This window comes from Natrix helvetica (assembly GCF_964273705.1).
Source record: "Natrix helvetica genome assembly, chromosome: Z".
Lineage (NCBI taxonomy): Eukaryota > Metazoa > Chordata > Lepidosauria > Squamata > Natricidae > Natrix > Natrix helvetica.
The window spans coordinates 48,777,861-48,790,893 of record NC_138554.1 but is presented as its reverse complement, the minus strand read 5'-3'; the positions used below and the strand labels follow the sequence as shown (position 1 = coordinate 48,790,893).

The 13,033-nt window shown below is 37.2% G+C and overlaps 1 protein-coding gene across 2 annotated transcripts; it reads left to right on the top strand.

Moving 5' to 3' along the window:
- The first annotated feature begins 1,778 nt into the window (after window positions 1-1,778).
- Window positions 1,779-11,910, top strand: CSF3 (colony stimulating factor 3). Of its 2 annotated transcripts, none has more exons than XM_081971595.1 (5): window positions 1,779-2,151; window positions 3,076-3,236; window positions 6,078-6,185; window positions 8,131-8,277; window positions 9,551-11,910. In XM_081971595.1, exons 2-5 carry the CDS (start codon window positions 3,114-3,116, stop codon window positions 9,707-9,709), a joined length of 537 nt encoding a protein of 178 aa, XP_081827721.1. In that variant the 5' UTR covers window positions 1,779-2,151; window positions 3,076-3,113; the 3' UTR covers window positions 9,710-11,910. The 2 variants fall into 2 exon arrangements, with proteins under 2 accessions (XP_081827721.1, XP_081827720.1); XM_081971594.1 differs by having other exon boundaries at window positions 1,782-2,090.
- The last annotated feature ends 1,123 nt before the right edge of the window (window positions 11,911-13,033 follow it).

The following is a 13,033-nucleotide window of genomic DNA, read 5'->3' as shown; positions in this document are numbered from 1 at the left end:
GCTCATGTGCGGAGCTTCTGTACATGCGCAGAGCATCCGTGATGACATCTGGGTGGGTAGGTGGAGCCTCCCGCGGCTACTGGTTCACCTGAACTGGGGCAAACTGGCAGAATACCACCTCTGGAGCCTACCCATTAACAGTCGTAAATCATAATGGTTATGCAGCAGGTCATACTGTATCCAACACAATTTTACAACCTTTACAAAAGTTGTCAATCAGTGCTATGGGCTTTAAGTGAATTAATTCACTATGTGGCATTTTTGCTAAAAAATTAAAGTAAACATTTGGTTTTTGGCAAAAATGATAAAACTTGCATTCACATGCCTGTAGGACTCACCATATTACATTGTCATCATGTGAAGTATCACGGCGTTTTTTTCCCCTTTGCGGAGCTGGGGTGGGTGTGGCCTGCATGTGATGCATCCAGCCTATGGGCCACCAGTTTGATACCCCTGCTATAGACGGTCACAAATTTGGGCTGGTTGCCAAGCATCTGAAATATGGTCATGTGATCATGGGGGAGGACAGCTTTCAGAACTTTGGAATAGCTTGTAAGTATCTTTTGGGGGGGCCTTTGTGACTGATAGCTGAGCAACTGATTGTAAATTAAGGACCACTTATATATGCCAACTCTTCAGATATTTGTAAACTATTCTCTGACCTCCCCACAAATCATCTCTTTTGTGGACCAAACACAACCAGTTCCTTTAGCTCAGGGGTATCCAAACTTGGGAACTTTAAGACTTGTGGACTTCAACTCCCAGAATTACCCAGCCAGCATGGGAAATTCTGGGAGTTGAAGTCCACAAGTCTTAAAGTTCCCAAGTTTGGACACCCCTGCTTTAGCTATTCCGGATGGGATTTAAACACCTGACTCGTCACAAATCTAATAGCCTTTCTTTGAACTGGCTGAATTTATCCATCTTTTTTTAAAAAACTGATACCCAGAACATTGTATTCCAAATGAAGTCTGATTAGGGCCCAGTAGAATGAAACAATTAATTCTCATGATATGGACTCAATGCTATACCATGGTAACATTTAACATTTTAAGTAACTGTAACAAGTCTAGATGCTCTTATCAACCCTGGGTTGATCAGACACCAGATCTGTTTCAGATGAATCAAGTTTCCCCATCTTACTCAGGCCTTTTATTTGTACTAGGCAGATTCAGAATCTCATTTCTTCCTGTTAAATTTCATTTTAAGTCACTGCTCGAGCCTGACTAGATCTAGATTTTGCCATACATTGGGTAGGGCTATTAAGATTAATGAGTTTTTTGTTTGCCAAGCCCTATTCCCATAAGAGTGCTGTAATTCTGGAACCAATCCATGGCTCTAGAGTAAATAAATAATGGAAGGTGTAAAGGAATATATGAGGAAAGATGGGTCCAAGATATGAGAAATAAAATGGCTCTGGAAGGTTGGGGAAATACATGATCTTGCAGTTACAACCTCTCTTTAAATTAAATCAAGGGAGAAAACTTTTTTTAAAAAATAGAGTAGCATTTTGTTACTATGTTTATTTTCCATTAAATAATACTTTATCTTCAAACATGAAGTTTAAATTCCTTATTGGGGTTTTTTTTGGGGGGGAAGACAAAGTCTTCAATAATTCCAATAAAGTTTTAAAAGATCACAGAAGGTTGTTCCAATGTTGGAGCCAGCTGTGAATTCTTTAAAACTTTAATGAAACAATCCCAGAATTACCTGGGAAACCATTTCACTCCTGGGAAATAGGCTCCTGTTGCAGATCCTCATCTCCCACCTTGTGACCCTGATCAAGGACATTCGGTGGATTTTGAATTTACCGTAATTAGTGCATAAACAAAAAAAATGTAAGAGTCATAGCCTAACACCACTCCTCTCAATTAGCCTCCAGTGCCCCTCCCTCTTTTTCACCGTCCGGAGGAAGTTCCTGAATATTCTCTCTATAAATACCCCCAATGGAGAACAGTTTGATTCACAGCAACTCAGGCACCAGCTCGCCAGTGACCTCCCGCATCACAAGCACGTCGTTTTCGAAGTAAAGGGCGGAGAAAGTGGGCGAGACCAAAGCTTCTTCTGCAGAAGGATGAGTTCGGCACGGAGTAAGTAGCACTCGGGGCAGGTCCTTCCTCGTCGCGGCCGGGCGGGGCTGGAGACGAGAGGGTAAGTTTCCTCGTGGTGGCACCTTGCTCGGGCGAAGGTAGCTTTTTTTGGCGTCTCTCGGGGGCGAGCGCTCTCCGGAGCGCTTTTCCGCCGCCTTTGGGACTATTGCCCACCTTTGCGGCTGAGGGAAGGAAGAAGTACGAGTCCCGGCTTATCTTCTCGACCGCTCGCTGCTCCTTAGCACTGCCTTCAGGAATGTTTAACAAGCTTTGAAGTGGCCAGATTGCAGATCCGGGTTTGATTGTAGGAGAATAAATCTCTTAACCGGTTAAATTGTTTTATTTTCAGAGGTCAGGACTGGCCTTTGTGCGTGTGCCTCGAAGTTCTCCCAAAAGTTCAGAGAAGGAAAGACGCGGCTTCGTTTTCCAGCCTACTGACATTTTCACCTTTTTCAAAAGAGATGGGCAACCGGGTTTCGAAAAACCCGCCGTAGCTCTTGCGGGGACTCGCGTCAAGCGAAGCCAAAGATTGCCACGTGATAAAGACGCCCCCGACTTGGAAAGGTTGGGGAAACGAAAGGGCAGGCTCGTATTTTAGTCTGAGTCTCACTGAATTTGCTGCACGTGCTAGAAGAATGATAGACTAATTCTGACGGAATCTGTCTTCCACCCACTTGCGCTCGTAGTTTCGTCTTGGCTCGAGCTATGAGGAGTTGAGCGGCGTCGCTTCAGATTGGAGCTGTGAAGCTCCAGCTCTACTTTTCCTTGTTTTAACAGAAAAGCGGCAGAGAGAAACGTAGTAAGTGAAGACTGTGGGCTGGAGCTGATAAAATGATAATTGATCATATTATAACTATCTAATGGTTTCAATATTTTAGATATTAGTTATCAGCTAGATATTTTAGTGCAGTTCATAGAAGTAGTCCAGTTTGTTTTTTAAACGACCAGTCTTTCCTGACCATTGTATATTCTTTTATTTTCCCAGGTGGTCTTCTTCTTGTCAGTATTGCACTTTCTTGGTTAATGTGCTTAGCTGCACCTCATGCAGAATTTTCTGGAGATCCTGGTTTACATCAGTTTGTTTCGAAAAATAAGGAGTTTGCCATCCGGATAAAGGCTGATCTCCTTGCATTGAATGGGCTTGTGGTAAGTATATGCTGGGTAAAGAGATTTACAAAGAGATACATATAGTTTGTCAAACAAGTTTCACGAAGTTATTTTAAAGGAGTTGGAGCTATGTTACTAGCATTTATGAATTGGCTTTTGAATCAATATGTATTAAATTGCTGTATACCAAGTTTCTTTCCCACAAAAAGTAAAGAATCTGTAGTGGGAGAGGGAAACAAGTAATCTATATATAGATTCTTTAGGATATTTTGATGAAAATATTTGCCAGTTATATTGGGTAAATTCTCTATTGCAATGATGCAAATAAAGTAGATATAAATCTTGGTAGTTTTAGTTTTTTCTTCCAATATTGTTTTAACGATATTTTTAACCTGGAGGTTTGCATTTGGGACTAGATTTCCAAGCCAGTATGATTATTGACTATGAAAGCCTAGACATTTATGAATTTGAGATGTAATGTAGCTAGATGAAATCCCATTTTTAAATTAATCTAAAATTTATAAACTCCCTATTATATTGAAATGATACAGTAGAATCTCAGACTAATGGAAAATGTTGAATAGAGTCCCCTTGGGGAGAGGGGGCGGTTTATAAATCGAATAAATGAAATGAAATGAAATGAATAGTGGAAGGGGAACAAAGTTGCCAGATTAAATGTATTGAAGTAATAAACTTGAAGTCTTTTGATTTTCTTCCACTGAAATGTTACTTCATAGAATCCCAAAGCTAAAAAGACCCTTTAAATCACTACTTAAATCAATGCATAACTTTAAATAACAAGGGAGGATTTGGAGAAGAATCTGAGTAATATAAAAAACTTATATGTGATAAGGTAGCACAAATGTGGCTTTAAATCATTATTACTTTTGATGGTGTGCTTTCAGTCTACACTTAGATGTACTAGTGTACTGCTTCACTACTGATACCTTCTGTAGAAGTTCTTCTTGCATTCTTGAACAAAGGAATTAAAATATTAATCAGTAGACCAGTTAGGATACCTGGTTATAACTATGACCATGCTACAGTAGAGTTTGCAGTTGACATCTGTTAGTTAGTAGAAGATGCTTCATGTTATAAAACCACATGGGCCTCCAATGCAATTGTTGAATTTGGTCAACAACCTACCAAATCCACCCAAACCCTTGTGTGAGTGGAAAACTAGTAATCTTGCACATGTTGATTTTCAACTTTTAGCACCTGTAATGAAGAAAACCAGCAGTTAAAGTCCAGCAAACTACTGCAGATCATAGAGTTTAAATTTAGGAGTATGGAAAACTTGGCATGAAGAGTGTTACTTAGAGATACCATGATGCCCATTGTGCCAAAATACCTGCTCCTACCATAGTGACATGATTGAGAAAAGTGATAGATTAAAGTAATTAGAGCATAATATATACAGAAAACCAAATTCATAGTTGGCTGAAATTTTCACATAAACTACTTGGAACATCATTCAGATATGGGTTCCTTTTCTAGTACTTCCCATAAATTACAGCTCAGTCTTCCAAAGAGTCTTAATCTTATGCATTTCCTAGCATAAAATTATCTACTAAAATTAATATTTCTGTCTGGTGCTTCTGGAATACATGTAAATATTGTGCCAATTCAGAATGTCAAAACTCAAAGGAGAAAATTGTTTGCAAACAAGCCAGCAAAGTTTGGCATTCTTGATGCCTTCTTCTTTGGGTGTTGGGAGAGAATATTTTGATTGAATCTGTCAAACAAATAAATATATTATAATTAAGATTTACTAAATACAAAGGGAGAAAATCCAACAGAATGGAATTACCTGCTTGATGCTCCTTTGCAATTCTTTCAAATAGTTTTGTAGTTTGGATTGTGTGGATAGTGAGTCATATAAGAGTAGCTTATGGTGAACAAGACTCTAAATTCAGAGGTAAAATTCAATATTTATTTTAAGAATAATATCCTCATTGTAAATTGTGCCAAGTTATACTCAGTTTTAATGGGTTGAATCAAGGTTTCACTGTACTATACTTAAGGGGAGCCTCAATGATAATTTCTCCACTAACTTCTGGTGTCTTCATAAAATCACTCAGATGTTATTGAAGTGATATTAAAGTTTTCATTACTGTTGTTTTGGTCCAGCAATGGCTGGATAACTCCAAAGGTGCTGTAAGCTATTAATGAAGAAATTACCTTAGTCACAGCTAACTTTAAGTTTGATTGGTTTTCACTATTTAGCTCTGTGTGGCTGATATGCATTCAACTCCCTATTTTTAGTAGAGCCTAATTTGTTAATTATGAGAAAGATGAAAAGATTTGTTAATTATGAGGAAGATGAAAACAACAGTCAAAATCTCTTAACTGCTGGAAGTCATGTCCAACTGTACTCATTAGCTGCTGAGATTTCCATAGACATTACTCATGTACTTTGAAGCATTCTGCTTAAAGATTTAGAAACTTGGTGGGAAATTTTAAATAGTGAGTCTCAAGATAAGTATTTGCTGTGTCAGAATGCAGCATTATTCAGCCCTTTTCCATACTGCTATTTGCATATCAGCCACACAGAACTAAATAGTGAAAACCAATCAAACTGAGTGCAATTTGGCACAATTTACAATGAGGACAGGATTTAGGACTATTAAAATATTTATATTCATATAAATAAGTTAATATGCATTTTAATAAGTTCATGTCAGTATTAAACCTTACTCAGATTCTCTGAGCTTTGTTGGATTTTGAAGTATAGTAAAAATAGGATGTGGGAAGGGGAAGGATTTTGTAAAATAGTGCTTTTAGGGAACAAGGATATAAAAGCACTCACATATGTTTGCTCTTTTTATGGAATTCCAGAAATATCTCTTCAGACAATCTTTTCTTTTTTTCCCCCTCCAGCGTAAAGCATTCAGCTTTGGCAGCAACAGAGAACTGATAACGATAGAGAAACTCTTGGGCATTCAACAAGTTAATATCTCTCATTGCCAGCAGGATCCCTGTGACATGGTAAGTAGCAACACCCATCTCATTGTAATTTAAAAAGCATTTTCCCTCTCAATGGAAGAAGTACTAGGGTAGCAGCACATAATTTTGTAAGAAATCATGGCAATATTTGGGATTTTAAGAACATCTGTGTGTGTTCTTACAAACAGCCTATGTGCTGTTTGTAAAATGGCTGCCTAGACTCAGCAAATTTAAGATGTATGGACTTCACCTCCCAGAATTCCCCAGCCTACATGACTGGCTAAGTATCCTTCCTTATAAGTAAGCTGATAAGAATGTTTTTTTTATTACCTTTCTAGGTTTGGGGGATCCTTTTTTACCCAGATTGGCTCTTTCTAGCTGGTGATAGTTTTGTCTAAGAAGACAGAGCATTTGATTCCAGCCACCAACTATTTCCTAAAAATGGTTTTGGAAACTATTTGGTTTTCAGAGGTGTACGTGTAAGCAAACTACTTTGCTTTATTATATTGCCACCTCTTTTTTTTCTCTTTTGGCTGAAGGAAAATAAACGTCTTTAAAATTAGAATGAGGTAAGGGAGGACCTGTGCTAGTGCTCAGGGGGACCTTTTCCTATTTTAACATTAACACTTTACATATGTACAAAGATACTCTCTGAGACTGTATTATCCATAATCAGATATTATAAAGGAAACAAAGCAGAAATAAAGCAATATTGATTTTTAAGCCAGTAATGGGACTCACTCCTGCAAATGCCCACCTACTTTGTCTGTGCATAAACTCTCTTGTTGACTCTATCTCATGTTTTTTATACATTCCCCATAACAATAATATGCACCCTTTGTTGTAGTTCCATGTAATATCAGTAATCATCTAAATCAGTAGCTTGATTTCACTGGAGCTGAAATAATTGCATTGTCATTGGCCCATCTTTTTTCTAATCTTAATCTTTTTAATGGGCCCCCCACTGACAATACACATGCATTAAGTGTAATATTTGACAACTTTCTTATAAAGTGCGTAAGTATACTTAACGACTTGATGGGTGCCTACTTTAAATTTGGCCATTAGTTCTACTGGTATCAAATTCATTTTGGGAATAATGGTTATTCCTTAAAAAGGTGAACACTCAAACCCTAAACAGTAATGAAATAAGAGATCAACACACTTATTCTAATATTAACTTGCTTCTGCCATGCTCATGTCCTGGTTCTAAAAATGTGCTCTGGATTTGAGTCTAGATGGATTTTATTTTTTTTAAATCAGACTGTAGTTTCAGAGTGTTCATATTTTACATATCTACCCAATATAATAATTTTGGGCTAGCCAACATCTTCCAGAGAAGAATATTACAAAATAGATAAATATCACTGATAACAACATTATGAGAAAATTCCCCTGTCTGTTTTCCCAGTAAACATTTATTAAGAGCTATACATTCAAGTGTAGTGCATCTACATCTATTTTATTGTTTAATTAAAATGTATGTTTATTCAAAACACATTTTTCTGGCTACCACTTTTTGTAACTTTGTCAATTTTTCCACTATTAATCTATTAATTCCTAGTATATACTGGCTCGTCATTGCTTAAAATGGTAGAGAAATGGAGTCACTCTCTATGCTTTAGTTTATCCTTCATTGCTTAATTTAAAAACAGTAGAAACTGTCCATATTTATCCATATTAAGCCAATTCTAACATTGCATCCTACAGAAGGTCACTGTTTCCTTACCTTGTAATTAATATAGCTTTTAATTGTGGCACAGCAGAATCGGGTTTGTTTTCAAGTTATGTATACATTTTATTGTGGAAATCACTTTTTCCATAATTTCAATAACCTTGTCTACTTTCTGGAGAACAGAGCTTGACTTGTCTCTCAACGCAGAAGTTGTATAATACCACTGAAATCAAAGAAATATGTTATTGAAATTTGTGTAAGAAATGCATAATAATTTTTGTAATAATTTCCTATAACATTTATATCATGTAGGAAAGCTGCTTCAATCAGATACAGGCAGGCCTCCAAACCTACTCCGGCTATCTCTCATATATTCATCAAATCTTAACAACTTACGCTGACCAAGTACTTAATATTCAACTGGATATTTCCAACTTGTCCCACAACATTCAACAACAGGTGAGGAGTTGCATAAATATTCTTTAAGTCGGGAAAGGATCAAAGCCAGGTAGTGAGGGGAAACCACCCAGTTCTAAGGAGAATATAAGAAATGTTTAGTATACGTATGAATGTGTGAATCTGCTATAATAATTTAGCAGGTCACCTACCTGGACATTAGCAATGTTCTCTTGGGGAATGTTAATGAACTATGAAGGTAAGTTTCTAAAAACTGCAGATATGGAGAGTACTTTAGATTCCGTTTCCAAAGGATACATGGGGCATGAATATAGCATCTGTTGCAACACTCGAGGGCTGTATCTTTTTCTGGGATCACACAATAGGTGTGAAAGGGGAAAGCCATTGGGATTTTCCTGCTATTGAACACAGGGGTTATTTTCATATTCCAGAGCACTTTTTTTAGTATCAGATCCAAAGTACTCTATGGCTTTGGTATTTGCAAGATGCACACTACTCAGTCCTCATAGAGAAGCCATGTCCTTGTGGGTGGATGCTTTATATGGGATCTAAGAAGCAGACTGCTTCGGCACTCAAATACACCCCAAAGTGCTGTGCTTGCAGGAAGATTCTTTTAATTACTCCCCCACTTCATCTTCGGGAATAACCTCTGTTGCTATTACTTATTGAACAGTTGTATATCCTGAAGCTTTGCCTTTGTCATTTTGGAAGTGTAAATTTCAAAGTAATAAATACTTAGGCATTTGTTCTTCACATTTTGAATAATCCTAGGGCCTGGTTTTTGCACACTTTTGTACTGTACTGAACTTTATTTTATATGATATGAGCATTTTTCCTGTTCATGCATTAATTCTAACATAGACAAACTGCTGCACCCTGTGAGCTGAGGCAATCCTTCAAGCATGCCTTATAAAATTGTTGCTGCAACTATGGTGGGACAGAGAGTAGGATGCATGAGGAAGTGAACATATCTGAGTGCATTATTTTGCTTATACTAGCTCAGATATGTACTTATGAGCAAATCCCTTGACCCACTGCTCCTTGTGGAGCAAAACGTTTTCTCTCTGCTTTTCTGAAGGCTGGGACCATGTTTTTCCCTACTGGGTTACATCCCATTGTTCCTTGCCATGACAAACACACAGCTTATTTATTAAAATAAGGTGATTGAAGAGCACTTGGGGATTTGATAGTGACAGCATTGGCTGCAATAGGATTGATCCAAGAGTAACATGCAAGGCTGATTTGGATACTGTTGGACTTAATATGCAAATGTTATTAATCTGAGATTCCTCAATTTCTTTAATCTTTGTTTTAGATGGAAGAAAGTAGTCTGACCAGTGTTGTCTATCCACCAGCAGAAAATGAGCCTAAATTTGTGGAAGTTCAAAGAGAAATTGGAAGCTACCTGGTTCTCTGCAAACTCCAGATATTTATGGATATGATTTTCCGGGCCCTGAGGCACTGTAGTACATAAAGGGAATCTATGGAGAATTCTCACTAAAGGCTTGGAAGCTGAAATAGTTCTGTGAAAAAAAGGAAGTCCTAAGACTTGCTTTTGCCTGACAGGAATGCTTTGACGGGTAGAATTCCAGCTTCTCTGTCTTTGTTTTTAATTTATTTTTAATTTTTATACACTATTTTAATACACTGAAAATAGGAGACAATAAAGTAAACCAGATAAATTTAGCTCTAAGAGAAATAAAAATATTAGCTGACTTTGTACAACATGTTAGATTAGACTAAAGCGGAGCTGGGTTGCTTAAGATTCAGCATGTTGTGAAAAGGAAGCCATTGTCTTATATCGTGAACATTCCATTCTCTTAAGCCATTGTTTCTCAACTTCAGAAATTCTGGCTTTGAGGAAAGTTGAAGTCTTAAGAATTTCTAAAGCTGAGAAACACTGGGTTAAGTTGTAATTTGTTTTAAAACTGACTTTAAATTTTTATAGATCAGCATTCACTTCAAATGATTATTGGTATGGTATTGAAAGAAGAGCATCTCACATGTACAGTACGTGGAAATGGGGAAATTTGCCTTCATAATCTTTCAGAGATCTTTTACCATTTGAGAGGTTACTGCAGTTAAAACGTCAGTTGTTTAAGACTGATAATAATTAACTTGTAAGAAAATTTGATATATTTTTTTCAAATATCAAATATTTTGCAATGAAATGTATTCTTATGATGGCAAGTTCCCAGTTCACCCAGGCTCTTCTTTCCCTGTGGAAATATCACTGTGATCGGTTTTTAATAGTTTGTTATGATTTTAATTTATTAGCATATTTAATATTTATAGTGTTGGTATTGTTGAATCTTGAATTTGGACTTTAGTACTAGATATTTATTTATTATTTATACCAATGCTGTCAGATGAACGTAGAACAGTTGTTTAGATTTCAGCCATTCTTGAGTGCACAGTTCACAGGGCTATAGCCATGTGCGGCATTTATGTTGAGGTACATACAACATTAAACTACTGTTTAATATTTAAACATAAGAGTACTAGCTGGTGGTACCTAGACAAAACTACAGGATGAAACATAAAAGTTTGCAATTCCTGTCTTTACTAGTATTTGGGGCATACAGTAGAGTCTGTGTCCTTGCCATTTTTTACCGAGGCGAAATAGACTGCAGGCAAGCAGGGTCTCTTTTTTTTAGAAGAGGTTCAGTTCATAACTTCCATCATCCCCTATCATTTGCCACACTGTTGTGCAGAAAATAATAGTAGTGTAAAAAGGTCAACAACTCCCAGACTGCTTAACCTTGCTTTATGTACACTAATACTGGTCCAAACTAAATTCCTGATTTAAGCAAACTAATAAACAGCACTCCCTCTGCCATTGTGTCAGACTATTTACCAGACAGTTTCTGATATCACCAAGCCACCTATGTTATGTCAACAGGTACCATCACTATTGTTTTAAGAGTCTAGTGATAGAGGCAGACCAACCCATTTTAACAAGGTCAAGTGGTTAAGTTGATAGCATTTCAAGCTTTAAAAATTCATAAGTATAAAGTGTGTGTTCATTTGCTGTAGAATTCTATGTAGAGGTATTATTTAATAATTATCTATGGATCTTATTTATGTTGCAGTTGGATTAAGTTATCATTTAAATGATTTGAACACAAAGGTAAACAGCCATTAGAGTTGCACTCAGTTCCTATTTACTTGAATACTATGTTTCTTTGTTTAAATGCAGTCCTTTGCCAAAATCGATGCTGATTTCTATGGAATCCCATTGGGTTCAAAATAGCTATTCATTTTGGGAGAACGTTATAGTAAATTTGTGTGTGTGTTTACACATTTCGTTTACACATAATTCTTGTCATTCAATTTCTCCAGCTGCTAGTGTCTACTATAACTGAATGAATTTGAAATGATATTGCTTGAACATTGTACAGTGTCAGTATCTTGAATCTTGTTCAAAGGAGCAATTTTATCAACACCTTTGACAACTTTCATTTTCTAAATGCTGTTTTATTTTTGTGTTTAATTGTTGTATAGCCATCACATTCCATTTGAGGTAAAATGTCAGTATTCCTAACTGTCAGTTCTTTGAAGAGGTGAGAAATAAATTGTAAATGGTTAATCTAAGCTGTAACTACTTGTATGACCATGACACTAAGTATAATGTTACATTTTTATCTGTTTTGAATAAATTTTATATCATAGCAATGTCTAGTGCATTATTCTTATTTTTCTAAGCTTTTTTTGAAAATGAAATTGAATGAGGAACATATAAAGCTACAATTGTAATTTTCAAAAAGATGATTAATGTAATGGCTCCTGACTCCTGACCTTTGGAATACCCTGCACCCTTCTGGATGAGATGAAATTCAATGGTGAAAAGAGTAAGGTTCTACATTTAGGCAACAAAAATGGAATGCACAGGTACAGTATAGGTGGTACCTTGCTCAGTAGTAGTAACTGTGAAAGGGATCTTGGAGTCCTAGTGGACAACCATTTAAATATGAGCCAGCAGTGTGCAGCAGCTGCCAAAAAAGCCAACACAGTCCTAGGCTGCATCAACAGAGGGATAGAATCAAGATCACGTGAAGTGTTGATGCCGCTTTATAATGCCTTGGTGAGGCCACACTTGGAATACTGCATTCAGTTCTGGTCGCCACGATGTAGAAAAGATGTGGAGACTCTAGAAAGAGTGCAGAGAAGAGCAACAAAGATGATTAGGGGACTGGAAACTAAAACATATGAAGAACGGTTGCAGGAACTGGGTATGTTTAGCTTAAGAGAAAGAAGGACTAGGGGAGACATGATAGCAGTGTTCCAATATCTCAGGGGTTGCCACAAAGAAGAGGAAGTCAAACTATTCTCCAAGGCACCTGAGGGTAGAACAAGAAGCAATGGGTGGAAACTAATCAAGGAAAGAAGCAACTTAGAACTGAGGAGAAATTTCCTGACAGAACAATTAATCAGTGGAACAGCTTGCCTCCAGAAGTTGTGAATGCCCCAACACTGGAAGTCTTTAAGAAGATGTTGGATAGCCATTTGCCTGAAACGGTATAGGGTTTCCTGCCTAGGCAGGGGGTTGGACTAGAAGGCCTCCAAGGTCCCTTCCAACTCTACTATTGTATTGTATAGATCTTCTCCCACCTTCCTGATCTTCTATAAGGCCCAGAAGATTTGGCTCTGCCAGATGCTTGAGGCCCCAACTGGAGAAGTTGGTTCACACCAACTAAAGTGGTTGATGGATCAATAGCACCTTCCCCTTGCTCCCTCCACCCCTCTTATTACCTTAATTTTAATAATTTGTAATTTTACTGATAACTAGATGTATATA

Bases quoted from the DNA above. Each gene is read 5' to 3' on its own strand.
- CSF3 (XM_081971594.1), top strand. The intron at 6,186-8,130 runs GTAAGTAGCAAC...TATATCATGTAG, and splicing joins AGCAGGATCCCTGTGACATG to GAAAGCTGCTTCAATCAGAT. The intron at 8,278-9,550 runs GTGAGGAGTTGC...TCTTTGTTTTAG, and splicing joins CCCACAACATTCAACAACAG to ATGGAAGAAAGTAGTCTGAC.